The following is a 26,785-nucleotide window of genomic DNA, read 5'->3' on the forward strand; positions in this document are numbered from 1 at the left end:
GGGATGCTGAACCCCAGGTGGGAAAGGGAGTAGAGGCATCTTGAAGTATCTGAAGGGCTGTCATGTGGAAGAGATTAAACTTTCTCTGCTTGGCCCCTGAGGCAAGAATTATGAGGTACAGGTGGAAGATGCAGAGAGGCAAGCTTAGAATTTGTGAAGAAAAAACTTCCTAACAATGAGATCTCCCTGAAAGCAGGATGAGCTGCCTTGGGGGGCAGCAGTTCCCTTTTACTAGAAGTCTTGAGGCAGATATTGAATAAGTACTTGCCAGATATGATGTAGAAGGAATTTGAGTTCAGGTACGGATTGAACTAGGTAATGCTCCAGGATCCCTCCAACTCAGATCCTAGGCACTAAGGTGGCCAAAAATAGGCAGAAAGTTAGACTTGAGTCAGGAAGACCTAACTCTGAATCTTATCTCAGATACTTTCTAGTTGTGTGGTTCTGAGCAAATCACTTAGCCTCTCTTGCCTCAGTTTCCTCATCTGCAAATTGAGGATAATCATAGTATCTCCCTTCCCTCCCTGGGGTTGTTGTGAGGACAAAATGAGATGACACGTATAAAACTTTGCGAATCTTAAAGTGCTAAATAAGTGTTAGCTATTATTATTCCGAGATGCTGCATGGGATTCATTTTTTTGAATGATTTTATTTCTGGATTGGAGGCAAACACAACTCTGGAGGTTGTCAACATTCCAGCATCATGCATCTGTTGTATTTATGATAGAAACAAGAGAGAAAAGAGTGTTTAGTCATCTGCGGCTTCCATTTGGTGTTAAACACATGCTGTTCTCTAGCGAGGGACTGGGCCAATCCTTTTTTTATATTTCAGTGTAGAGAACAGTCGTTCCTAAAGACAGATATTTAGAGACAAGTCCCAAACAGCTAATTTGGGAGACACACGTGGGTAATGCTTTCTGTGCTCAGTTATCAAAGTATTGATTATGAGAAATCTGGATTACTGCTGAGATTCGCTTCTCATCGGTCATGTGATCTCCCATCTCTTCTACTATAATTGTAGCTGAATTCTCTTGTAAGTTCAAAAGAATATGGGTAAGTTTGGAAAAGCGGTAAATGTTTCTTAGAAAGAAAAATCCTATGTAATTTTTAGGACATGGGAAGACTCCAGGGTATCCCAAACCAGTAGATTGGATGGATGTTTGTTGACTAAACAGATAAATAATCAATGTAATTCACAAGCCCAGGGGTTTGGAATTTTATTTACATATTGTGGAAATAGCTCTGGACTTGGAGCCAGAGAGCCTAGATTCAAATACTGCTTCTGCTAATGACTTGTTGTGTGACATTCGGCAAGGTTCTTAGACTTTTTTTTCTCCTTAGTAAAGTGAAGAACATGATATAGAAGAACGATCATGACTCTGGAGTCAGAGGTTTTGGGTTGAAATTCCACTTCCCCAGCTTACTAACTATGTAGCAATGTGGTATAGTGAAAAGGGCATTCACTTTCTCTGGAATGAGAAGGCCTTGGTTCATATCTTGGCTCTGATGCTTATCACTTAGGTGTAGGCTCAAGCAGCTAAGTGGCACATTAGATAGAGTCTGGGCCTGGTGTCAGGAAAACTCATCTTCCTCAGACATTAACTAGCTGGGTGACCTTGTGCAAGTACCTGATCTCTGTTTGCCTCAGTTTCCTCATCTGTAAAATAAATTGGAGAAGCGATGGCAAACTGCTCTGATATTTCTGCCAAGAAAACTTGAAATAGGGTCACAAAGAACCAGACATGAGTGAAAACAACAGAACAACAAAACAAGTCCTCATTTTCCTTATTCATAAAATGAGGGGTTAGATGAGATGTTGTCTGTGGTTCATCCATTTCTCTATCTCTGCTCCCATCACCTCTAATAGTTCTAATATAGTTCTCTCTGTCCTGATCTATCTTCCCTCTATGATTCTTTCTGTAATTCAGCTGAAGGTGAATGGAAACCAAGTGGTCTCAGACTCACAAGGAAGACAGGGAAACTTACATAGGAAGAAACTGCAAGAGGTGTGCTGTTTATGGATCTTGGGTTTAATGTTCAAAGCTGCTCTGGCTGCCATAGATGATAATTAAGATACATTTCAGTAACTTTCTACCTTATGGATATTTAGAACCTCTGACCAGGATGTATAAAGCAGTGAATAAATGCAAGGGAGGTATAAAGTACTAGAAAAGGAATGTTGTTGAAGTCACCCAATTCTTCCTCGTTCAAAGCAATTTGGCTTAGTGCATTATGTGTTCAGATAAAACCTGGAGAGATAAAATCCAGCCTTAGATACTTAATAGCTATGGGCCCCATTCGAAGCACTTATCCTCTCTGAGTCTTACTTTCCCATGTGAAAAATGGGGCTCATTCTAGCAGTGATCTCACAGAATTATTGTGAGGTTCAGACATGATGATGTATGCAGAGAGAGAGCATTATTCCCTACAAGTGCTTTGCAAACCTTAAAGCCTTATGGAAATTTCAAATATCATTGTCATCATCATGTCATTCTGCTCATCTTTTCTGATGGATATGATCCTAGGACAAACCAACTTTTAGATGTGATTCTTTTGTATGTAGAGATGTCCCAACACAAGGGGATGTTATAACTGCCTTTTGCAGCTGAACAAAGACATTATGGTGTCAGCTTATATTCTGGAGACTCCCTAAAAGTACCCTCTATGCATTTTCAATCACCAACAAGACAGCAAGGAGGATTTTCCTGTTTCCACATGGCTTTGATCTCTACTAAGTCTCTATGTTTCGAAAGTTTTTCTTTGTATAGAGCTTAGAGATTGTGTATTTGATATGGTAATGTCTATTGGAAAGGACTATATTGAATTTGTTATGGATTAATGCTCTATCAGAATGATTTGAGGCAGCAATTTGGTTTATGATGATGGTCTGGTTCCCATACTGTTTATTGGTGGAGCTCTCCAGGGTATTTTGGTTTTTATTTTGTCATAGGGATTTGTTGGTTGCTAGTCCAAGAAAGGGAATGAACTTCTGATTTATTATTTTCTGTAAATTTTATTTACTTTGTTCTTAAGTTATGAAATAAAACAAGCATTTCCATAACATAGGAGAATTTAAAAAAATGAAACTGCAAATCTATTATGTACAACTTGATATTCCTTTTAAATACATAATAAAATTATTATGTAACTTTCTCCTTCCCTTGCTTTTTTCTTCCTTCCCTTCCCCCTGTCAGAGATGACAGCCATTAGACACAAAAAGGTATGTGTATACATGTATGTGTATATATACATATGTATATGTATATATACACATACATGTATATGAAAAATCATTCTATACATACATCTATTTTTCAGTTCTTTCTCTGGATGCTGATAGTGTCTTATTTCATAGACCCATTGTATTTGGTATATATATTGTGGTATTTATAATAATTGAAGTGACCTAGTCTCTCAAAGTTGTTCCTTAAACAATATTGTTGTTACTGTATATAATGATCTCATGATTTGTTCATTTTGCTTTTCATTATTTTGTGTAAGTCTATCCTTTTTTTTTTCTAAAATAAATGAGCACATCTTTTCTTTTAGCACAGTAGCAGTCCATTACAGGCCTATATCACAACTTGTTCAGGCATTCCTCAATTGATGTTCATGCCACCCCAATTTCCAGTTCTTTACCACCACAAGGAGAGTTGCTGTAAACATTTTAGAACATATAAATACTTTTTCTTTTCCCCTACTCATCTTTGGAAATAGATGTAGCAATGGTATTTCTTGGTCAAAGAGTACAGGCTGTTCAGTCACACTTTGTGCATTACTCTAAACTGCTGTGCAAAATGGTTGGATCAGTTCACAATTCTCCCAATGGTAAATTAGTGTCCCAATCTTCCCACATCCCCTTCATTTGTCACTTTCCCCTTCAATCATTTTAGCCAATCTGATAGGTGCAAAATTATATCTCAAAGTTGTTTTAATTTGCATTTCTCTAATTAATAATAATTGTGAGCATTTTTTATTTGACTATAAATTGTTTTGATCATCAGAAAATTGTCTGTTCATACCCTTTGACCATTTGCCAATTGGGGAATGACTCATATTCTTTTGGATTTGAAAAAGTTATGATTTATTGCTGTTAATAGTAAAAATAATAGTCCCTGACACTTGTTATATGGTAGATAGTTGCAGATAGAATCTTTTTTTAGATATAAACTCTCAATGAACTCTAGAGTAACAGAAAATATATCTCCTTAAATGGACTTTTGAGGTTTTTTCCCCCTTTTCTTCTGACTGGCCCACTAGTCTGCATTAGAATTTAGTCATACTCTTCTTGGTGGTTTCTTTAGCATTCTTGGCATTCTTCCTCTATGTATTTCAACTACCTGATACACATTAATGACCCAGAGTGTAGACCTCAAGGTCTCTTCATACTATTATTATATGGCATCTCAGTTTTCCATTTGAATAAACCTGTTTTTTTCTTTTATTGAACTTATCCCACTGCTATAGAGTTGGATTGTGGGATATTGGTGTCCTTTCAAAGCTAAATTCAAGTCATTTCCTGTAAGAAGTCTTTCCCAAGAAATCTTCAGATGTTAGTGCTTGTTTTAGCATTAGGAAATTTCTTTGTATTCTCTCTCCCTTTCTATCTCTCTCCCCCTTGTCTCTCTGTCTTTCTCTGTCTCTCTGTCTCTGTCTCTCTCCTCTCCTCTCCTCTGCTCCCCTCTTCTCCCCTCTCCTCTCCTCCCTTTCCACCTCTCCAAAGTATTGAGGAATGTGTCCAAGATCACATAGCCAGTACATATAAGAGGCAAAGGCAAAGTTTGAACCCCAATCTATTTGCCTGAAGTTGCCTCTAACCACTCCACCATGCTACCTCTCTCCTGATACAAAGTAAGCATGTGGAATGTGGTTCTGTGGAAGGAGCTATGGCTTTGGAATCAGAGAACCAGAGTTCAAATTTTATCTCTGCCACCTGCTACCTGTTTGATCTTGGGCAAATCATTTAACTTCTCAGGCTTCAGTTGCCTCTTCTGTAAAAATGTGAGGGTTGGATCATATTATCTCTGAGGTCCCTTTTCCTTCGCAATCTATGATCACCTGTAATATCATTAAAATTGCCTCTATCATCTCCAGGTCTACTGGTTGTAAAAATCTGATATTTTCTGAAGATTTTCCTTTCCTTCCATTGCCGCCCTTCCATCTTGCATGTTACTGTTCTGTTAGGGCCAAACACTCCACCTTCTAATTTCTGCTTGGGGAAAAACAGTCAAATTAGCAGGTGTTTGTTTGCTGATGGGATGGGAAGCTGCCCAGTGGCCACTGAGCCAGCTAACAGGCATATCTTGGCCAAGGAAAGAAAGCAGAGAGCAGCCAAGAAAACAAAGAGTCCAAATAACAAAGAAGCATGGGATTTGGGGCTGAATAGCTTAGTCTTGAGAAAACAAAATTACAGCCTGGAGGCTGCTTCTCTTTCCACACATCCTCCTCCCTCTCCTTTCTGGGTTCCTTCTCCCTTTGCCTACATTACAAATGTAATGAATCAGGGTTGCCAAAAAACACGATTAGATACCTGGAAGAGTTCAGCAAATGATTTGCATGGGATTTGGGTTTGTTGATAGGGTGTCTGTTCAGTCATTTCACTTGATTAGAAATATAGCTTACATGCATTGCTGGCATTATTGGAGGGTATAGGCACTTGTCTCAATGACAAAGACTTTAATAGCTTGCAGTTGTGATCTGTACCTTTGTAGAGCCATACACACACCTATGAAGCAAAGATGCAGTGCCTTGTTGAAGTCCTAGTATATGGCAGATATAGATGATTCCCAGGTCTATGTATTCAGCATCACTTTATTTCTTGTTAATATTGATACTTCATATTTTTCTAAGTATTTACCCATTTCATTTGTCACTTTTATTGTCATATAGTTCGGCAAAATAGGTTCTAATGGTTTCTTTTATTTTTTTCTTCCTTTTAAATAACTTAATCCTAGAGAATTGATGGGACAAAGAATAAATCATAGAAATAATAGATTATTATTTAGATTTCATTTATATATTGATATTTATATATTAGATATTTTATAGATATAGATATAATTTATATATTAGATAAAATTTAGATATTATTTATATATAGTATCATTAAAGCAAATGACACTAATGGGAGAATGTAACAGAGTTTGTGGCATACAGAGAAAGCAAAGCTCATGGAAAATATGTATGTCTCTAAACTCCTTTACAAACAAGAGTAAAAGAATTTATCAACATGTTGGCAATCAACTACAATAAATAAAACCCCCCCAAACTTCAAAGTAGTAAAATTTAAAACTTCAATTAAACATGAAATAGAAGTTCTGAAAATCAAAGAAGACATTAATAAAATTGAAAGCAAAAATTTAATTAATAAATATACTGAACTTTTTTCTAAACAACACTGAAATAGTTAATCCTAGAATTGTTTCTTTATATTCTGACTCTAATCCCATTTCTTATCTGTGGTAAAAGCCACATCCTCTTCCACCATTACTTCAGTTACACATTTAGAAATATATATGCTTTTGATACAGAAGATCACCAATGGCTTGCTGAAAAGTCAAATATTAATTGAGTATAGTGATCTGATTTTCCTCTACCTGGAATTTATCTTCTGAAGGAATTTCCATGTATTTCTTCTTGGAGAGACAGTAGTTAAAGTGTTGGACTTGGAGATGGGAAGATCTATGTTCAAATCCTCCCTCAGACACTGATGATGTAACTGGGCAAATCACCTAAAAGCTCTTAATGTTAGTTTCCTCATCTGTAAAATAAAGATAATAATAGCATCTGCCCCAAAGGGTTGTTTTGGATATCAAGTGGGATAACATACCTGAAGTACTTTAATAACCTCAAGATGCTATATAAAGCTAACTACGGTGATGATGATGATGGCAATGATGATGCTAATGGTGATGGGGAAGGTTATGTTGGCTCTGTTGACTTTCATCCAGTTGGCTATTTCCATTGAAAAGTATTTGATAATCTAGTCCTTGGGAAGGATGTCATCAGCTCCTCCTGGAAGGATAGGGAATTTGGAAATCTCTTAGAGTACTTCATGTTCTCTTGTGTAGGGATAGTGAAGGGAAGATTGGGAAAAAGAAATTTACTCAAAACGAATTTTTTCATATCCCATCTTGGTCTTTGGCTTTAAATCTACTGTCCTCTCAGCATTAAAGTGATTTTAATTTGCAACCAGATATACATAGCTGCTATCCCAAGAAAAGAGTGATGATACTTTAAACTTGAATTTCTTTGTGGTGATTTACGTTAACTTTTTGGTTCATCTGCCAGAGCCTGGCTAAGCATGGATGCCTCCATCCTAAATAGTTAAAGAAGTGCTGTATTTGTGTCTCACTTTGGATGAGATTGGGTGTGAAGTTTCGATTAGGCCCTAATATACAGTGGATTTTCTACAGCTGTTTCTTCATATTTATGCTCCCATATCTTCCTTCCTCTGAGGAGCTGTGCATGCTTTCTAAACATTAAATTATTTATCCACCAAACAGCCCTCTGAAGTAGATAGCTTGTGCCATAAAATGTTAGGGAATTTGTTAAAAGCAAAAAAAATTACGAAGAATCTTCAAGAACATAAAACCAGTAAAGCTATAGGGGGCCGACAAAAGAGAAATCATAGTAATAGTAATCGTGCCTCGTATTTGTTTCACTCGTTAGAGTTTTCAAGTTCAAGTCACTTCATAGGATCAGAGAATACAATTATAGATTTAGAAGGAGAGAGGAGCTGAGAGCTCCTCTAGTGCCAGGCATGCTCAGTGCTCATAGGTCTCCAGTAGAAGCCTAAATTTCTCATTTTACAGTGGACAGAATCAAGCACCAGAGTGACTTGCTCAAGGCCCTGTGGGTATCAAGGAGCATTTATTAGGTGCCTTCTGGGTACCAAGAATACAAAAACAAAAATGAAATCAATTCCTTCCCCCAGGGAGCTTACATTCTACTGGGAGGAAGTAACACATATACAGATAATTAAATCTGGAAGGCATATAAAATAAATGCGAAGTTTTTAAGGAGAAGAGGGATAACCGTTGGTAGGGGTTGAGGAAAGGTTCAATAAAAGGGGAGAACTTGGGGGCAAACCTGAATGAAGCAACTGTTATCTTGTTTAATTGTTTTGTGGGGAAGAGTAGATTTTTTATTCCCACTTTACATTTGGGGAAACTGAGGCACAGACAGATTAAGGGATTTATCCTAGGACACATAATTAGTTAGGATCACAAACTATAGTTTTGGAGCTACATGGATCTATAGAGATCATTTTCACACTGTTTTCCAGATGAAGAAACTGAAGCACTGATAAGGAAAATGACTTGTCTAAGGTCATGAAGGTTTTAAGTAGCAGAACTGGGGAGTCACTGTATTAATCATGCTGTATCCTAATGACAAAATCAGGACTAGAATCTAGATGTCCTGACTCCACCTGCAGGATTCTTTTGAGAAGACTAGTGGAATGCAGGTGATTGAGGTCATGGCAAGATGAGCATAAAAGATTAAGGCTCTCTTCTTTGAGAACTAATTGTTGGGTGAGCATGCCAAGCTGACAGCTTCTTTTCTATGTTCTCTGCCCCACATCTTTCTGAGAAGCTATTTTTCTCTCTAATTCCTTTCATGAGCTAAAGAGGTGAGATTTTTTTTGGGGGGGAAGGAAGTACTAAAAATATAGCACTACATAACATGTGTTAACCCCCAAAAGCCTGGAACATTTCTATGTTCGAAAGAGGTAACTAGAATCTGGCTTCCTCTTGATTCAATAGTGCTGGACAGTTTAAATGCCTCTGGCCCTCTCCACAGTGTTGGTGTCTCTTTATCACCATTTATTCAAAGGCCAAAGATCAGGATTACTGGGAGTAATACAAGAAAGGGAACAGAAAATCTTTCCTTTGTCAGAGTTACAGCTCAGTGTTCTAAACTTAAAAAGGACAGTGAGTAAACGAAATTTGATATTTATCCTTCTATAACACAGCTAGAGAAACAATGTGACCTAATGAATAGAGAGTCCAAGTTTAGAGCTAGAAGCAACATTAACTTTGATCCCTCTCATTTTACAAATGGGGAAAGTGAGTCCTAGAGAGGTGAAGTGTTATATGGCTAGCAGGTATCCGAGGTGAGATTTGAATCAAGAGTTTTTTGAATTCAACTTCAGTGCTCTGTTATACTCTAAGAGATGACAGAGTTAGGAAGCCCTGGAGGAACATATTGTGTGGCATATTGTACCTCTTGGACTGAACAGATCTTGAAATTTCAGAGTTCTAAGTGCTAATATGTATCAATAGAGGAAGGTCCCTAGACCAATGAAACCCAGTTTTAGTCATTCTCCCCCTCCTCAATTGACCCCCAATAGAGAAACTTATGTGGCTCCTGGAGTACCCATGAGCGGGATTCCAAAGGAACTGACATGGGCAGGACTAGCTCCTTTTTGGCATACCTACCATGACACAATCTTTACTTGCATCAACCCTTTATCTATTTCAAAAGATGTAAGAGAAGCAAGGCACACATTTCTATGGCTAAATCATTCATATCCCTGAAATTTAATTGACGATTGCCTCTAATGGAGATGAGTCCACACTGAAAGAAAAGTGGAATTTCTTTGTGCAAATCTGACCAACCATATTCTCATCTGAGAAAATGTGTTTTTCCCTCCCATCTCACAGGACTTAAAATCTCCAGCCCACCGAGACGAGATTGCAGGGGCCCGGGCTTCACTGAAGGAAAACTCTCCTCTTTTGCATTCGATTTGTTCTGCGTGCCTGGAGCATGATGATGTGGCCTCTCTCCGAGCCAGCAAGGACACAGTGTGTGATGAGATCCAGAATGCCCTCAATGTGATTTCGAATGCATCACAAGGGATCCAGAGTCCAAAGGCTGAGTCAGAGCCTCAGTCGGCCACACTGGGAAGTGCACTGGATGAACTTGAGGTAAGTCAGTAAGGAAGCTGCCAGGACCAGCCTGAGAAGACTCTGAGATGTGTTTGAAAATGAACTTCAGTTAAGATCCTTAGCAACCTGGTGCCATTCCCTCTTTCTAGTCCCACTGCATATTCCTGGCTTTTATTCACTTTGTGGTCCACCCAAAGTGACCTCCTTGCTATTCCTCATACATGGCATTCAATTGCTGGATTCAGTGTATTTGCATTAACTGAATTTCGTGTCTCCTTACTTCCTCCTTTTAGAATCTGTAATTTCTTTACAAACTAAATGCAATCTCCCATATGAAACCTTTTCTGATCCCAGTCAGTAATGAGTACTACCTTCCTCTGAAGCTGTCATATATTTTTACTGATGTTTCTATTATATACACTTATATATGTATGTGTTGTTTTCCCTGGTAAAAGGTTGGGGTTTTTTGTTTGTTAAATTTTGTGCCCTAGTACAGTTTTTAGTGCATGTCAGGCCCTAATAAGTATTTACTGATTATCAGTAGGAAAAAGTCCCTTATCCCTAGAGGTCCTGATTCCTTGGATCTCCCTCTTAAGATTGTGATAAATACTGACTGGGCCAGATGCTTCATTAAAGAAAATCACCTGGCTTCTCAAAGGTTAACAACCAATACAAAGGCTCAAATAGCACATGCAAAAAAATATTGGCCAATGAGACAAATGAGGTAAAAGAAAAATGATTAGTACCAATTTTTCTTTTGAAAAGACTTTCCTCTATAAATACTAATATTTCACTGGTAACATAAAAAGAAATAAATCCAGTCTATTATGTATACGTGATGTTTGCATAGATTCTCTATGAAAGGGTTTTGGGAGGACTTGGACAAGAAGTCCAAGAAATGAAAAAGCATAGATGGGTGGTAATATGTAGCCTTGGAGGGTGTAACCATGTCAACGAGACAATGGTTCCATTGGAGTACTGAGCAAGTGTTTGTGTAGACACTGAAAATAACAAATGGTTTGTTCCAAACCCTACTGTTCTAATTATATATTTAGTAGATAGCTTGATAGAATTAGAAACCAATGTAGGAATAACCTAGAAATATTCCATTCCTTGACTCACTGAAAGTGAAATAGGCAATTTGGTTTCTAATCCAACACTCCTATTATTTTTTTCTTAATTATTCATTTCTTCATGAAATTTTTGGAAGACTCTTAATGCAAATGTAGATTTTTATGCCAGAGCCAATTCCCTAAGTCCTGTCCTATTTTGGACTGTCTTCCCTGTATATCTTCACATTTATTCATTCAGTAGTTTAGGTGTCACCTGTCCTGATCGTGCCACATCTCATGTAGTGTGTTCAATCATGGGAGCTATATTTTATGAAGAGCATTTATAAGCATGGGGCAACCAGGTAGTAAAGGTATCAAAAGAGTGTAGATTTAGAGCTTAAAGATCCTTAGAGGCCTTTTAGTTCAAGTCCCTTATCTTATAAATGGGAACTCCAAGGTCTAGAAAGGTTAATGATTCACCCAAAGTCACACATGTAGAAGACAAGGAAGCCAGGTTCCAAAATGAGAGCCTCTGACTCCAAATCCCCCACCCTGTTCATTGTACCACAATGCCTAGATATCATCCCTAGTAAGGATGAGTTGGAAGAACCGTGAATAGTTCACTGAGAGAAAAGAAAACTTAGAAGACCTGAAAGTTGCAACATATTTTATACTCTTAAATCTGTTATTTTGTTTATTTTTCCCTTTGGTAAATTTCTTTGCATTATGTCAGATTTCCATTTCTTTAAAGGAAAAAAAGCAAGCAGAACTATTAACTTTTTCAGAACATTAAAAAATAGAAGGAATTGAACTAGATGAACTCAACAATCCCTTTTAGCTTTTGGGAAGGGATAGAATTGTGGTCTATAAGCAGCTGAAAGGTTGTTATGGTGACAGAGATTTAGATTTGTTCTTCTTACCCTCAGGGGTAAGAACTAGGCATAATTTGTAAACAGACATATTTTCCTGTGCTTTGTAATTCTCCTTCCTGTCTTTCAATGAATCCTCATTTTCAAATATTCTGTTCAATAAATAAATGCCAGACACATCACATAGCTTTATTTAATGTTTGTTGATTGATTTGTAGGATCATAGCATTTAACACTGGGCAGGACCTTGGACAGCATTTAGTTCACTATCTTAATTTTATAGATAACTGAGATCTGGAAAAGTTAAGATACTTTCCCAAGGTGACACTAGTAAGTGGCAGAAATGGGATTCTAAGGCCACTTAAATTTTTTTTTATTTAAAAAATCAAATTCATTAGTTTTCATTTACAATTTCAGTCCTTGTCCACAGAGAACTTAGATTCTGTCAGGGAAGACATCTACACATGTAAGTATATACAAGATACAAAGGAAAGAAATACAAAATAATTGGTCGTGGGGGCACAGGAGTCAGGAGAATCAGGAAAGGCTTAATTAAGAAATTAGCCACTTCTTCCATTGAAATCTGCAATCCAGTGTGACTTGTCTAGCTTTCCCCTTAAACTCACCAGAAAGAATCTCCTCTGCATCGTTCATTTCACATAGTGAGGATGATGATGTTTATATCTACTCTTTTACCTGAACAGAGAACTTCTTGTATGAGAACTTGTGTCACTCATGCAAATTGCTGCCCGCTATGTAAGTATTGCATTGAACTTCTTAAGGTTTTGTGCCCTGACCCTCTTTGGCAGTAAGTCTGTGGATCCCTATGGATGCCTATGGATCCCTCTGCAGAATCATTTATTTAAATGCATAAAATAAAGTCCATAGGATTACAGAGGCAACCAGTTATATTGAAATACAGTAATCAAAAAACATAAAGGTAATTAGGTGTAATGAATAGAGCACTGGGCCTGGAGCCAGGAAGATCTGAATTCAAATCTGGCCTTAGACATGGACTAGCTATGTGACCCTAGGCAAGTCACTTAACCCCTCTTTGCCTTAGTTCCACATTTATTAAATGGGGACAGACTGGAAAAAGAAATGTCGAACCACTCCAGTATCTTTGCCAAAAAACACTCCATGGACAAACATCCATACAGTGATGTTCAGGTGGACATAATTGAATGGCTGAATATCATAGAGACAGGTGACAGTGAGCAGAGAGTAGGATCTGGAGTTAGGAAGACCTGAGTAGAAATATTCCTTTAGGTGCTTACCAACCATGTGACCCTGGGAAAGTCATTTATCCTTTTTCATCTTCTGGGATTGATAATACTTATGTAATAGGATTGTTGTGAGGATTAAATGAGTCATGTGTAAAATCATTTGCAAATCTTAAAGCTATGTAAATGCTAGCTGCTATTGTTATTATTACTGAATTTTCAAAAAATAAAATTCAAGACACCAGACTGATAACCCTTGTCTCAGACACTTGTTGGAAACGCTGAGAAATTGTGACTCAGGTCACACATCTAGTCACACATCTAGTATATAAGATTTGGAGTCAGGTTTTTCTGACTTGAAGGCCAGCCCCCTATCTTCTATACAATACCATGAAAATACCAACAAAGAGAATACCAACACCTGTTAGCTGAACTCTTGATGGTGAGTTTTAGCCAGGCTACTGCTCAAACATCAGACATTCAGTCCATTGTCAGTTCTGTACTAAGAGACTTTCCAAATTCCATCCCTTTGCTATGGCTTTAAGACCCCAGGATCACCTCTACACAGTAACCTGCCATTGTAAAAGAGCTTTGGTGGCAGAAGGATAGAAAGGATAGACAGATATCTGCTTATTCTGTCTGGCTCACACATAGATTCACATTTACATAGGTGGAACTATTCTTCTATGAATTCTGATTAAAGTTCAGCATTTGAAAAAGATGCAGTCTTCCATAAGTATGAGCAGTCCTTGTCTGACAGAGATTACCATTCCTCAGGGTTTTTGGTAGGGTATCTCCATGATGTGCAAATGCTTAGACAATTCATAACTCTGTGGGCAACCTTTTAGTGATGAGCCTCCATGGACCAAAGTAGATTTGTCAGTATATTTCAGACACAGTCCATCATGCTCCTTCCTTGGAGACTTTCCTGGTTGATTGGACCTGAGACATTGTACACATAGCCTTTGGGAGGCAAAATTCATTTCCACATCAGTGTGAGGCATTGTATTTAAGTACCAAAGATTTAGAGTTGAGAGGGTCTTCAGAGGTCATTTGTTTCAGTTCCAAACCCTTCATTTTTCAGATGAAGAAATTGAGGTTGAAAGAGATTGAGATACTAGCCTAATGTCACATCTGCGGAAGGGTTAGAGCTTGGTTCTCTGATACCAAAGTTTTTCTGCTGTACCTGCTTCACTCGAGATCAAATGAGAGAATGTAATATAATGTAAAGTGCCTGTAGTTAGCATTTAGTAAATATTTGTACTGCCTATTACACTCCTCCTCTCACTTGACAGATTTTTGCACTGGACATTATCTTGGAGGTCATTTAACCCAACTCTCCCCCCTCTACAGATTAGGAACTGAGGCTCAGACAGGTAAAATGACTTACCCAAGTGATGTCACATAGCTATAGGTGGCTCCTTACTATCAAATCCATGTCTTCTGACTGCAGTTCTTTTTTAATATTTCCACTTCCCTGAGAATAGAACCTCAGTGAAGCAAGAAATTTATTTTTTGGCATAAATTTATTTTTTCAATTGCTGAACTATGAGAAAAAAATAGTAGTAGCTGGATACAGTGCGCTGTTTACACCATCACACTTAGATTCTTGAATGAGCCATTTGTAGCAAATGGCAGTTGTTTTGGGAATACAATTGAATCTTAATTTTCTTGAACTAATAGAAAGTGGGAAATATGAGGAGTTAGGTGACAACTAGTCCAGTCATCACCCAACTGTGTTCCATTGAACCCATATGTTCTATGCCTTTCATTTCAAGGTTCCATGAGGACATACTGAGGCTGGAAATATTTTTGCCTCTGAAATGTTGAATATGAAATTATGCTTGAATAAAATATTCATGGTCTTCATCATTTTTCAGGATGAAAATGCCCTTAATTTTCTTGAGCATTTCTTGACCCTTTCTCACCCTCCACCTTTATTCCAAGGGTTTTCATAAAATATTAAGCTGAAAGGGAGTTTAAGAGTAATTTAGTGTAGTCTCCTTTTTAAAGATACTTAGAGAAAAGAAAACAACTTTCTTAGGATTCTATAAATAGTAGTAGGCCTGAGATTCAAACCCAGATCTTTTCACTCTAACTCACTTTTTACTCTCTTAGATATCAGTATTCCCATTTTGAAGATGAGGAAATTGAGGCTCAGAAAAGTTAAAGTGTGTGACCCAAAGTCTCATGACTAGTAAGTGACAAAGCCACAGTCCAAATTCAGGAATTCTGGTTCTGAGAATTGTACTTTCTCTAGTATAACATATTAGTCCTGGGATGCCTATATAGTAACGGAAAGAAGATGGGCCTTGGAGTCAGGAGTGACCAGAGATGGCATCTTACCTGTGCTACTAACTAGCTGTATGTCCTTAGACAAGTTGTCCTCATCTATAAAATGGGAATAAATAATTTCTACACCTCAAAGATCACAGATTTTTGCGGTTCAGTCATTTCAGTCATGTCCAACTCTTTGTGACCCCATTTGGGGTTTTCTTGTCGGATACTGGAGAGGTTTGCCATGCAAATAGGTTTAATTGACTTGGGTAGGGTCACAAAGCAAGGGAGTGTCCAAGGCCATATTTGATCTCAAGAAAATGAGTTTTCCTGACTCCAGACCCTGCTCCCCCTCCAACACATACTCTCTTTTGGGGGAAGTAAACAGTGTGACACGGAGTGATCGGGGGATATCTTCACCGAGGAGTCATAGCTTGAGTTGGACCTTAAAGGTTAGATCAAACATGGATAGGTGGAAGGGCAGGCCAATGACAAATGTGGAGGGCAGTGATGATACAGGTTAGCCTAGAGCAGAGAGTTCATGGAAGCTAGCTACTGGGTAAGGTGATGGGACAGATCATAGATGGCTTTAAAAGCCAGGCTGGGAACTTGAGGTTTAATCATCATCATCATGATGACATCATCATCATCATCATCATCATCATCATCATCATCATCATGACATCATCATCATCATCATCATCATCATCATCATCATCACTGTCATCACTAACATTGATAGAGTGCATTAAGGTTTGCAGGATACTTTACCTATATTTGGACCTCACAACAATCCTATGAAACAGAGGCTATTATTATTTCCATTTTGCTCCTTTGGAAACTGAGAGTTGCTCAGGGTCAATCTCAGGCTCATGCTCAGGGTCCAGAGTGGAATTCAAACCCATGTTTTCCTAATTCCAAGTGCATTATTTTAATTGCTATGCTATGCTGCCTCTGAATGAGTAGTCATCCACTGACTATTACTGAACTGGAACCTGCCATAAGGTAGCAGAAGGCTGGGAAGAGAAACATATTTGGATTCATAGTGTTTGGAGTCGCAACAAACCTCTGTGACTTCCTAGCAGTGTGGCCCCTCTGGACCACTGCTTTCTCCTCTGTAAAATGAGCGTTTGGGATAAGATTATCTCTAAGGTCCTTTTCAACTCCAAATACCTTTCTTTTGACAAAAATCGTCTTTCATAGAAATATAATCCGGCATTCATTTAGTTCATACTTAACCCAAAGAAGAGAAGACTCTGGAGACACATGATAATTGTTTTCAAATATCTGAAAAGAAATCATGTGGAAGATGTATTCTGTTTCGACCTAGACCACAGAACTAGAAAATGACAAGGAAGTAGATTTCAGCTCTGTAAAAGGAAAAGTCTCCTATTAGAGATGCTCAGAAATAGAATGGGCTGTGATAGGAGATGGGTGGGGAGGCAATGGTTTCCCTGCCATTCAGCCAGAGGCTGGATGATCATTTTTTGTTTTATTGAGTATTTTTATTTTCTCCACATTACATGTAAAACAGTTTTAAACATTCAGTTTTAAAACTTTGAGTTCCAAATTCTCTCTTTCCTCCCTCTCTAACATGCCTCATTGAGAAGTCAAGGAATTCAACATAGGTTCTACATGTGTAGTAATGCAAAATATTTCTATAATAGTCATGTTGTGAAAGAAAACAGTCCAAAAATCTCAAAAACATGAAGTAAAAAGTATGTTTCAATCTGAATTCAGACACCATCAGTTCTTCTTCTGAGGATGGATAGCATTTTTCATCATAAGTCCTTCAGAGTTGTCTTGGATCATTGTATTTCTGAAAATAGCTAAATCATTCACAGCTGATCAATTTGCAATATTGTTGTTACTTTGTACACAATATGTTCCACTTTGCATCAGCTCATGTAAGTCTTTCTAGGTTTTTCTGAGAGTATCCTGCTCATCATTTCTTATAGCATAATAGTATTCCATCATAATCACATGCCACAATTTGTTCAGCCTTTCCCCAAGTGATGAATGGATGATCATTTATTAATGATGTTACGGAGCAAATTCATTATTTGGGTCTTGGTTTATAGGTGTTTCCCTCCGAACTGCAATTCTTTGGTTCCAAATAATTTGTTGGGTGTCTGCTATGGAGAAGAGTGAGTATTTAATGCTCTGAGGGAGATGATGACTTATAAGATAACAGTCCCTGCCCCATCCTTGGCACCTAATGATAGTGGTGAATTAATGGTTATAATAATAAATTTTATATATATATATATATACATATATACATGCATATATGTGTATATATATAATATATTTATATAATATTTAATTAGTTGAACCCCTTTGCATATGTCATTTGAAACTACAATCCTACAGTGAGAAAGGCCTTAAAAAGTATTTCCATAGAAATGGAGGAAAGTGAAGTAAGAGAGTTAGAAATGAGATTTAGGCTTAGAAAGGATAAGGGCCTTGCTCAATGACGTACAGTAAGTGTAAGTAAGTTCCAATATAAGTCTTCATGACTCCAAATCCAGCACTGTACTGAGCTATGAACAGGTAGAGGAGAAGATATGTAACACAAATCAACACAATAAAAAGCAAGGATTTGGTGGGAAACCATGGGAGTAGATGGACTCATTGTATAGGATGGGCAGGATGTATATGGATGGTCCATTGGGATATCCACTGTTGGAAGAAGCGTTCAAATATTTGAGATCACAAGTTCTTTGGCACATTTGAGACTTTGAGAAGGAATGAGAAAGGAAGGAACTGAGAGCTCAGAAAGAAGCAAGGTGATTTCTTGTATAAGGAGACTCAGTGAAAGTTTCACAAAAGAAGTGGTATCTGGAACCACCCTTTTGGGATAGGTAGCTGCCAGCACTAACAGCCCTCATTTCTAGGGCGATTTAAGTTTTGCTTAGTGCTTCACATATACTATCTCTTTTGTTTCGTCCAACAGCTCTGGAAGGTAGATTCTGTTTATTCCCATTTAAGAGATGAAGAAACTGTTGCTAAGGGAGGTAAAGGGATTTGATTTGCCCATGGCCACCCAGCTAGTAAGAATCTAAGGAAGTATTCAAACTAAGGTCTTCCTGCCTCTGAATTCACCATGCCTACTTAGCTGCATGCCTTTAGTTAGAGTTTTAGCAACTGAATATGAAAGGTAAAGTTTTCAGCTTGTAGGAAGTGTTTAAGCAAAGATATTGGGACAGAAAACCCCCCAAGGAGTAGCAAAGAACCTAATCTGGTTACAGCATAGGGTCCAATACAAATATAGAAACAGTAAAAGACAAGGCTAATGAGGCAGGATCATATAATTGTATTGAGAACTGAAAGGGGCCTTAGATGTCATCCAGTCTAACCCCATCATTTTATAGGGGAATCCCAGGGAGATTTTGATTTGTTGGTAGCAGTAAGTTTCAGAGCAGGGGCATGAACCAATGTCCTTTGAATCAAAGACTCTTTCTAGGATGCTACACTGGTAGAAATGAATCCAAATCATGGAAGCATTTCATTGAATACCAAGGCTAAGAACTTTGCACTTATCCTATAAACCATGGGAAACAAGAAGCCACTGATAATTTTTGACCAAGGAAGTAATGTGAGCTAAACTGTGTATAGGAAGATGGATAGTTATCAATATGGGCTGGAGAGGAGAAGCTATATATAGAAAGACCAGTTAAGAAAGTGCTATAATTCAGTTATGGGTTAATAAGGACTAGAGCTATGGGGTCATCATAATAGAAATGGGAAGAAAGTGACACTGAGTGGGAAAAGAGCTGGTATTGGACTGAGACAACCTGAGCTCAAATCCCAGCTCTTCTGCTCACTACCTTGATTAAGTCCCTGAAATTCTTTGAACCTCAGTTTCTTTCTCTGTAAAATGAGTAGGTTACACTATATGTCTTGTAAGGTCTATTCCAGCTCTAAGTTTATTGACTTACTCTCCACAGAAATGGGGGGGAAGTAGAGACTTATTTTGGGGAGTTGATGAGATTTGGTTCAGACATGTTTCCTTTAAGGCACTGGTAGGATGCTTTAAGTCTTACGTAATTTCTGTGTCCTCAGTGCAGTTACTTCTTTCACCACCACAGATTACTCATCATGTATGACTTCTCATCATGAATGATTCATGCCTGTGTCTTGCCATAAATCTTCCATAGACTACCAACCCAATTCACCAGAGGCTTTCCCCTGCTTCTTTTAATAGCTCTTTTTATGGGTACCAGGGCAACACATGGGTTATCTATCTGCTATCTCTCCCTGTATATGACCAAACTTCCTCTTTTTCTAGTATACATTTTGTTTTGTTTATTTCTGGATGGATTTGAGTAGCCATTGATCATTCTATTTTGAGTTGATGATTGATGGAAAGTGGTATCATAAACTAAAAGATCACTGACTATGTTATTCCCCTCTTCCAGAAAGTTCAATATTTTGCTATTCACTATTGCCTTTAGGATAAAATTAAAATGCCTCCAGAGATCTAGCATCCGAAGCCCTCTCCAGTCTTGTTCTAGCCTGTCTTTCTTGGATAATTACATGCTGCTGTCCTTCATGACATTGCAACCAAACCAACATGCTTGCTTTTTCTGCACCTGATTTGCCAACTTCTGACATTGCAAAGGTCATCTCCCTTCTCAGAAACCCTCTGTCTTTATCTCTCCAGTTCTCAGGACCTCTGATTCTTTTCATTCCACATGAAACTCATTGCCACCTCCTATACTTCTATCTAGTATTTCCTGATTGCTCTAGTTGTTATTGCCACCCCTTCTCTAATTACTGCACAGTTATTTTAAATTTCTTTATTATATTTCTTTTATTTTATAATCATTTATTATATTCATTTAATTATAATAAAAATTTGTTAACTGATATTTTATAGGCATCCTTTTTAAAATACAAATGTGCTGAATCCTTCCTCTTTCCCCTACCCAGTAGGATGGCATCTCTTCAAGATCAGGGATGTCATCATTTAATTTTTTGTACCCCTAATATTTGTCAAATAGTAAATGCTTAATAATTGTTTATTTGCTCAATGGACTCATAGCATCTGAAGTCAGGAAACATGGGTTCAAATCCTGGCTATATAGCTTGCTACTTGTATGACCTTCAGTAAATCCTTTCCCAGCCCTGAAACTCATGTTCCTCATCTGTAAAACGAGGGCAGTGGATGAGATGATGTCTAAGGCCCCTTTTCAGCTTTTGATCTTGTGATGTCATTGAGAAGGTCTGCAATGTTCCAGTATTTGATACATTCAGTTCCACATCCTCTGTAAACAGGACATCTGCCTGGAAGGGACATCTGGGTAGAAATGGTTATGATGTTCTGAGTAGGCAAATCTATAACATTTTTTGAGCTAATTTCAGACCAATACATCACCGTGTCCAACTGACTAGAGCATCTAAAATAATTTTAGCTCTGAATTTTGGGGCAGCCAAAAAGAGTCATTTCAGAGTTGTTTGTGTCTGTGTAGGAAGTAACTTCTCTCTGCAGTTGCTCCACAGTGGATCCCAGTTCAAATTTCTTGGCTATTTCAATTGATCTATTATTTTGTCAACGTGGGCACTCCCAGCCCAGTTAACAATCAGTCAATGAAGATTTATTGAGAACCTACTCTGTGCCAGACACCATACTTAGTCCTGGGTGTTATGCTAAGCCATTCATATGATAATCACCTTGTCCATCTCTTCCAATAAATCCTCTGCCAGGGTCCTTCCCACATGCCTGGATGTTTTCTTCTAAATCTCTTATTGTTATGTGGGTACATTTTACAAGTTATGCATTAGGTGTTCCTTGCTCTCACTAACAGACCAAGTCATTGTTTTTTGTTTCCCCATGCATATAGTACTTTGACCAAATCTTCACCAATTCCTGAACACAATTCTTTCCTCCAAAATCATCTGCAGGCAGCCAGCTTCCCATCTACCATGAAATTCCTCATTGCTCTTTCAAGAACCTGCAGTTTTTATTCTCTGGAGATTGTGCTGTTCAGTGACTTAAAGGCATCGTCAGAAGAACTTTAGGGCATTAAAAATACACCTTTTTGTTTTAGGAAGACTTGGGTTGCTGAAGGCTTTGCAGCAATTTTCTCAAAACAATACAGCCTATTCTTTCTCCTCAATTCTTGCCCCAGTTGATTGTTCCTATGCAGCATCTGTCTAACCTACATGTGTTAAAGGAGCAGCTCCAAGGATTACCCATCCAATTGAATATTACAGCATACATACTCTTTATCCACTTTGTTTTTCCTATGTGTATTGTTAGGTCAAATTCTTTTGAAATGATCTTTCCCTGTGTAGCCAGTTGTGAGTTTCTTCTTGTTTAAGGTTACCTTCCCCTTATTCTATAGTTATCTTATGTTTATATATCGTCTTCCCCTTTAAGATATCACTTCCTTGAGGACATGGACTGTTTTCATAGTTTTTATTTATATTCCCAGAGCTTAATTCCTGGAACACAGTAAATGCTTAATAAGTGGTTATTGCTTGATTTTGTCCAATTCATATGTCAAATAATTCATAATTCCTTGACAGACCTAACCTTTGGGACATATATCTGTATATGAATATATACTCTTGTATATTCATATATTTTATCTATCTGTCTGTCTGTCTGTCTGTCTGTCTGTCTATCTATCTATCTATCTATCTATCTATCTATCTATCTATCTATCTATCTATCTGTCTGTCTATGCATCCATCCCATAATCCTCTCCTTACATGTGTTAAACAAAGCATAAAATACAGGGGGATACTGTGTACTCACCAAAGGACCAAAGGTGTTTGTCATTGTTATAAAAACCGCCAAATAGAGGAAGAATTTCCTGAGAAGGGTGAAGTCCTTCACATGGTCTTTTTTTTGGATGGTGTTATATTGATTGCATCAAGTCCTGAGAGTCCACTAAAGAAGATTCACAATCACTAAGCTAAATTATCCCATAAAATTTGTGATGTCATTCTAACTACATGGGGATGGAACGATCTTGTCACTCAGGAACTCTATTTATACATGTTCAATGGGATCTTGTTCATGGGATTAGTTTTTTGGGATCTTTGTATCATAGACTCACAGCTGAAAGGGACCTTAAGGACCAATAACTCCAGTGCTCTGATTTTACTGGTGAGAAAACTAAAGCCTAGAGAGATTGAGTAACTTGCCTGAAGTAAAATATTTAATACTAGATAACTTTGATCCAAAAAGAAAAAAACCCACAATTTTCCCTCCATTTTGGGCCTAAAATTTCATAACTGGAATCACAGAAATGTAGAATTTGAGAGTTGAAGGCATCCTTTATGGCCATTTAGTCAAATCTAACACACAAAAGAAGTCACAATAAAATAACCAATAAGTAACTTTTATGAAGTTTTATGACTTTTACGAAATGCCTTAGATGGCAGAACTACATGATGAAGTCAAGATAGCTCTTTGTAATCATCACTTTCCTTTCTAGATATTTGTCCACCATCTTTTTAATGATCCATTCTAGAATTTTCCAGGATTTAAATTTGTAGATTTTGAAGTTCTCTTCTTTAGAAAGTCAGGAATATTATTCTGTCTTTCTCTGTATGTGTATATAATATATACGTGTGTGTGTGTGTGTGTATGTGTGTGTAATTATGTAATTACCATAACCATAAATACGATTAGACATCTGACTGTATTTTGTGAAGCAGGTAATGTAAATATTATTCCCATTTGACAGATAAGGCAATTGAAGATCAGAGATGAGTGAGTGACATGGTCAAGTATGCAGACTATTAAATGTCAGTGCTCAGTCTCAAAACTCAGACCTCCTAGTGCTAAGTTTGACTCCCTTTCCACTATACCACATAGCATCTCTATAGAGGTTCTGATTCCTTTTATGAAGCTTGATAATAATGATGATACAGGCAGCAGGGTATTGAATAGGATGCTGGACTTGCTGTCAGGAAGACTTGGCTTTAAATCTGGATTCGGATCTCACCTTAGAAGCTTATAACCATTGTCTTTTCTTTGGCCTCAGGTTCCTCATATGTACAAATGAGGGAATTGACCTTAATTGGCCTCCAAGGTCCCTATCATTTCTCCATCTATGATCCTGTGAGTTATAGTTCTTGAAAGAGGGACTACCAAGTTCAAGGACATCTTGTTTCCCAGTTCAGCTGGGACATACATCCTCAGAAGGGGTATCACTTGAAAGAAGGATTGAAAGGTAGATTAAACCTCAATTGGGGAGAACCTGTGATCTTTTTCTGTTAGAAATAATATTTGTCATTTTTTGTAGCACTTTGTAGTTTGGAAAGTGATGGACGTTCCTTGATTATTTGATCCTCTCCTCTATCCTTTCAGGTAGATTCTCTTATTGGGCTCATTTTCTAGAAGATGAAACCCAGAGAGGCCACATGAATTGTCAGAGTCATCCAGGTCATTACTGTCTGAGATGGGGATGGAAAGTAAGTCTTCCTGACTCTAAGGGTAGCAGTTTTGCCACTCCTCCATCATACTTTTCCTAGTGATAGAAGAGAGAAAGCAGTTTTTGTAGATTTTCAGTGCATAAAACTATATTGATGGAGATAACAGTTTAGGATAAAAATGTGACATACTAATTTGATGGTGACATTTTAGAAAATGGGAAAAATGTGCCTGGGCCTCCTTTGGGAGAGCCTGTGAATGCCTTTACCTTGCCATGCCTTTTGCTTACATCCTCCCACTGAAAGGATAGCAACTCATACTGTCATATCCCCAAATGTCTGAAATCTAGGACAAGGGTTACACAGAAAGTCCAGCCACCTCATCTGGGCATATGGCTGACATCTCAGCCAGTTGAGTTAAATACAAACTTGATATGTTCAGAGTCTAAGCTCCATTAACCTCAAGTAACCACTTGACCTTGAATGAATATTTTACTAGACAGGAGCTCAAAATGTAAAGAGCAGAAGTCTGCAAAAAAAAGAAAAAAAAGCAGAAAAGACTGGCTGATGAGCAGACAGGAGGTACCTGCCAACACTTTCTGTGAGATCCTTCTCCAAACTCACCATAAGCCCATCAAATGACATATGTCATGTTCTACAGATGGAGAAGCCACAGCATGTACATGTATACAGTACAGATGTATTTATCCGGCTGGAGGTTAAATTTGTTCAGCAGACTGCCAGCATCCATGATTTTTAGGGAAGTGTTGTTAGATGGTGGGTGGTAGCTTAGGTTGATTTGTTTCACAGGGAAACCATGCTTCCTCAGGCAGGTTCCATCTTCCTCATAACTCTGGGATTAGCATGACCATGCTTTCCCCCTCCTATGACGATTACTTTCACTGAAGAATGATCTTGATGCATCATTACTGGCATGAGGTTGACCCAGAATTTTTGAAGGCTATGTGAGCAGAGTGCAAATTATGGCACAAACTTGACCAGTAGCATATATGTGCCTGCCTTTCTGCAATCTCACCTACACTGACTTTTTGCATCTTTTGTCATCTCTGCCCATTTCCTGGCTATGAACTGAAACCTTAGAGTTGTTTTGATTTGCATTTCTCTTATTAGTGGTTTGGAACAATCTGCCATCTGGTTGCTAAAAGTTTGCAGTTCTTTTGGGAATAGTCTCCTGCAACAGAATGAAAACTCTTTGAGGGAAGGGATTCTTTCACTTTTATCTTTTTCTCCTTAGTTCCTGGCACATAGTAGGCACTTAATAAAATTGTCTTCATTGATTGTACTATTTATATCTTTTTTCTAATCATCAATTGGGAAATTGTTGTTAGTCATGTATTTATACTAGTATCAGACCCATTTCAGAAATCCTACTTTATGAAGAGATACTACTACTCTGAGATCCAAAGATGCTGCTTTGTATGGGGTACATAATCCATGGAGGTGAAAGATAGAAAGGTTATACATTCACCAAAGTATTTATAGCAGCATTTCTTTTTGGTAATAGCAAAGTACTGCTTAAGTAAATGCTCTATTGATTATGTAAATAGCTAAACAAATGGTGATAACCAGGTTGGGCTTAGAAAAGTCTATTTTCTGTGAATTTATGGAGTAGCTAAGTGTTATTCAGTCATTTTTCAGTTGTATCCAACTATTTGTTGTTTTAGAATTTTCTTGGCAGAGATACTGACATAGTTTGTCATTACCTTCTCTAGCTCATTTTACAGATGGGAAATGGAGACAAATAGGACCAAGTGATTTGCCCAGGGTCACACAGCTAGCAAATGTCTGAGGTCAGATTTGAACTCAGAAAGATGAATTTTCCTGAGTCTAGGTCTAGCACTTTATCCATCGTGTGACCTAGCTAAGTGCAGAGAAAGGCTCATACCCAGATTAGTTGCAGTGTAACAGAATTTTTGTACTGTCAACTCTTGATAGACTGTACATCACAGAACCAGAGAACCTCATCCAACCCTACCTGAGAAAGAATTTCCTTTACAGCATAACCAATAAATGGTGATCCAGACTGCGAGTGGAGACCTCTAGGGAAAGAGTAGCCACCTACCTCCCCAAGCAGCCAGTTCCCTTTTGGACCACTCTTCTCCTTAGGAAGAGTTTCCTCATTGTAAGCCCGAATTCATTCTTTTGTAACTTCTACCTTTGGCTTCACCTAAGAGTGTTTAGTCTTTCAATGGAGGGAGAATCCACACAATAATGAATCATTAATTCAGTGAGTAATAAAATAGATGACATTTATATAACACTTTTAAGTTTATAAAGCCAGCTACATACATTATCTTATTCAATTCTCATAATAACCTTAAGTCACAGGTGTTGTTCTCATTTTACAAATGAGGAAATGGAAGCCCAGAGAACTTTGTCTTGGTCACACAACTAGTAAATATTTTGTGAGGGATTTGTCCCCAGAGCTTCCTGACCTTCAATCCAGTGTTCTGCTGATTACATTAGATCTTTGAAAGACTAAAGTACAGTGACAAAAAGCCTCCAGATGACTCATTTTTCCTTTAATCTCCCCAAGGGCACTGATTTCCAATTTTCTTACCACTCATGTTTCCAATTTGTTTTGGAATTTCCTTATCACCTGACCTAGAAATACCTCCCTCTCCACTAACTCTTTAAAAGCCCTTTGTGAGGCATGATGTCAGACATTCCAGCAAGCCCCTTCCCTTCAAACTCAGGTGTCTTCCTCATGACCATTTCTCCTCCCAACTATAACCAACAATGGGCATAAATACTCACCTTATTTGATTTGCATCTCCACGTCAACCCAGAGATCCCACTAAGGTCATCCTGCCAAGTACCAGCATAATTCTTGGCCTCACCCAATGACACCTTTTACTGTCCATTCATTGGGTTAAACCCAGGAATGCTGTTAAAAAAAGCAACAATCCTTCCCCCCAACTTGTGAGGTCCATGGCGAAAGTGATGCTTTTGGTTCAATTTGACAAACATTTGGGTATCCCCAATAGATGCTGTGCCAGGCACTAGGGATAAAAGGAAGTACAGTGGTTCTGGCCTCAGGGAGCTTGAACTCTACTCAGTGA

At 37.9% G+C, this 26,785-nt stretch overlaps 1 protein-coding gene across 3 annotated transcripts in view; it reads left to right on the forward strand.

Annotated features, from left to right (window-relative positions):
• CTNNA3 (catenin alpha 3) overlaps positions 1 to 26,785 on the forward strand; it is a 1,968,199-nt gene that overhangs the window by 396,566 nt on the left and 1,544,848 nt on the right. For all 3 annotated transcript variants that reach the window (XM_072628816.1, XM_072628814.1, XM_072628812.1), the window contains exon 6: positions 9,666 to 9,929. In XM_072628816.1, the coding sequence (XP_072484917.1) occupies positions 9,666 to 9,929 (264 nt within the window). The remainder of the gene's footprint in view (positions 1 to 9,665; positions 9,930 to 26,785) is intronic.

This window comes from Notamacropus eugenii, chromosome 1 (genome assembly GCF_028372415.1).
Source record: "Notamacropus eugenii isolate mMacEug1 chromosome 1, mMacEug1.pri_v2, whole genome shotgun sequence".
Lineage (NCBI taxonomy): Eukaryota > Metazoa > Chordata > Mammalia > Diprotodontia > Macropodidae > Notamacropus > Notamacropus eugenii.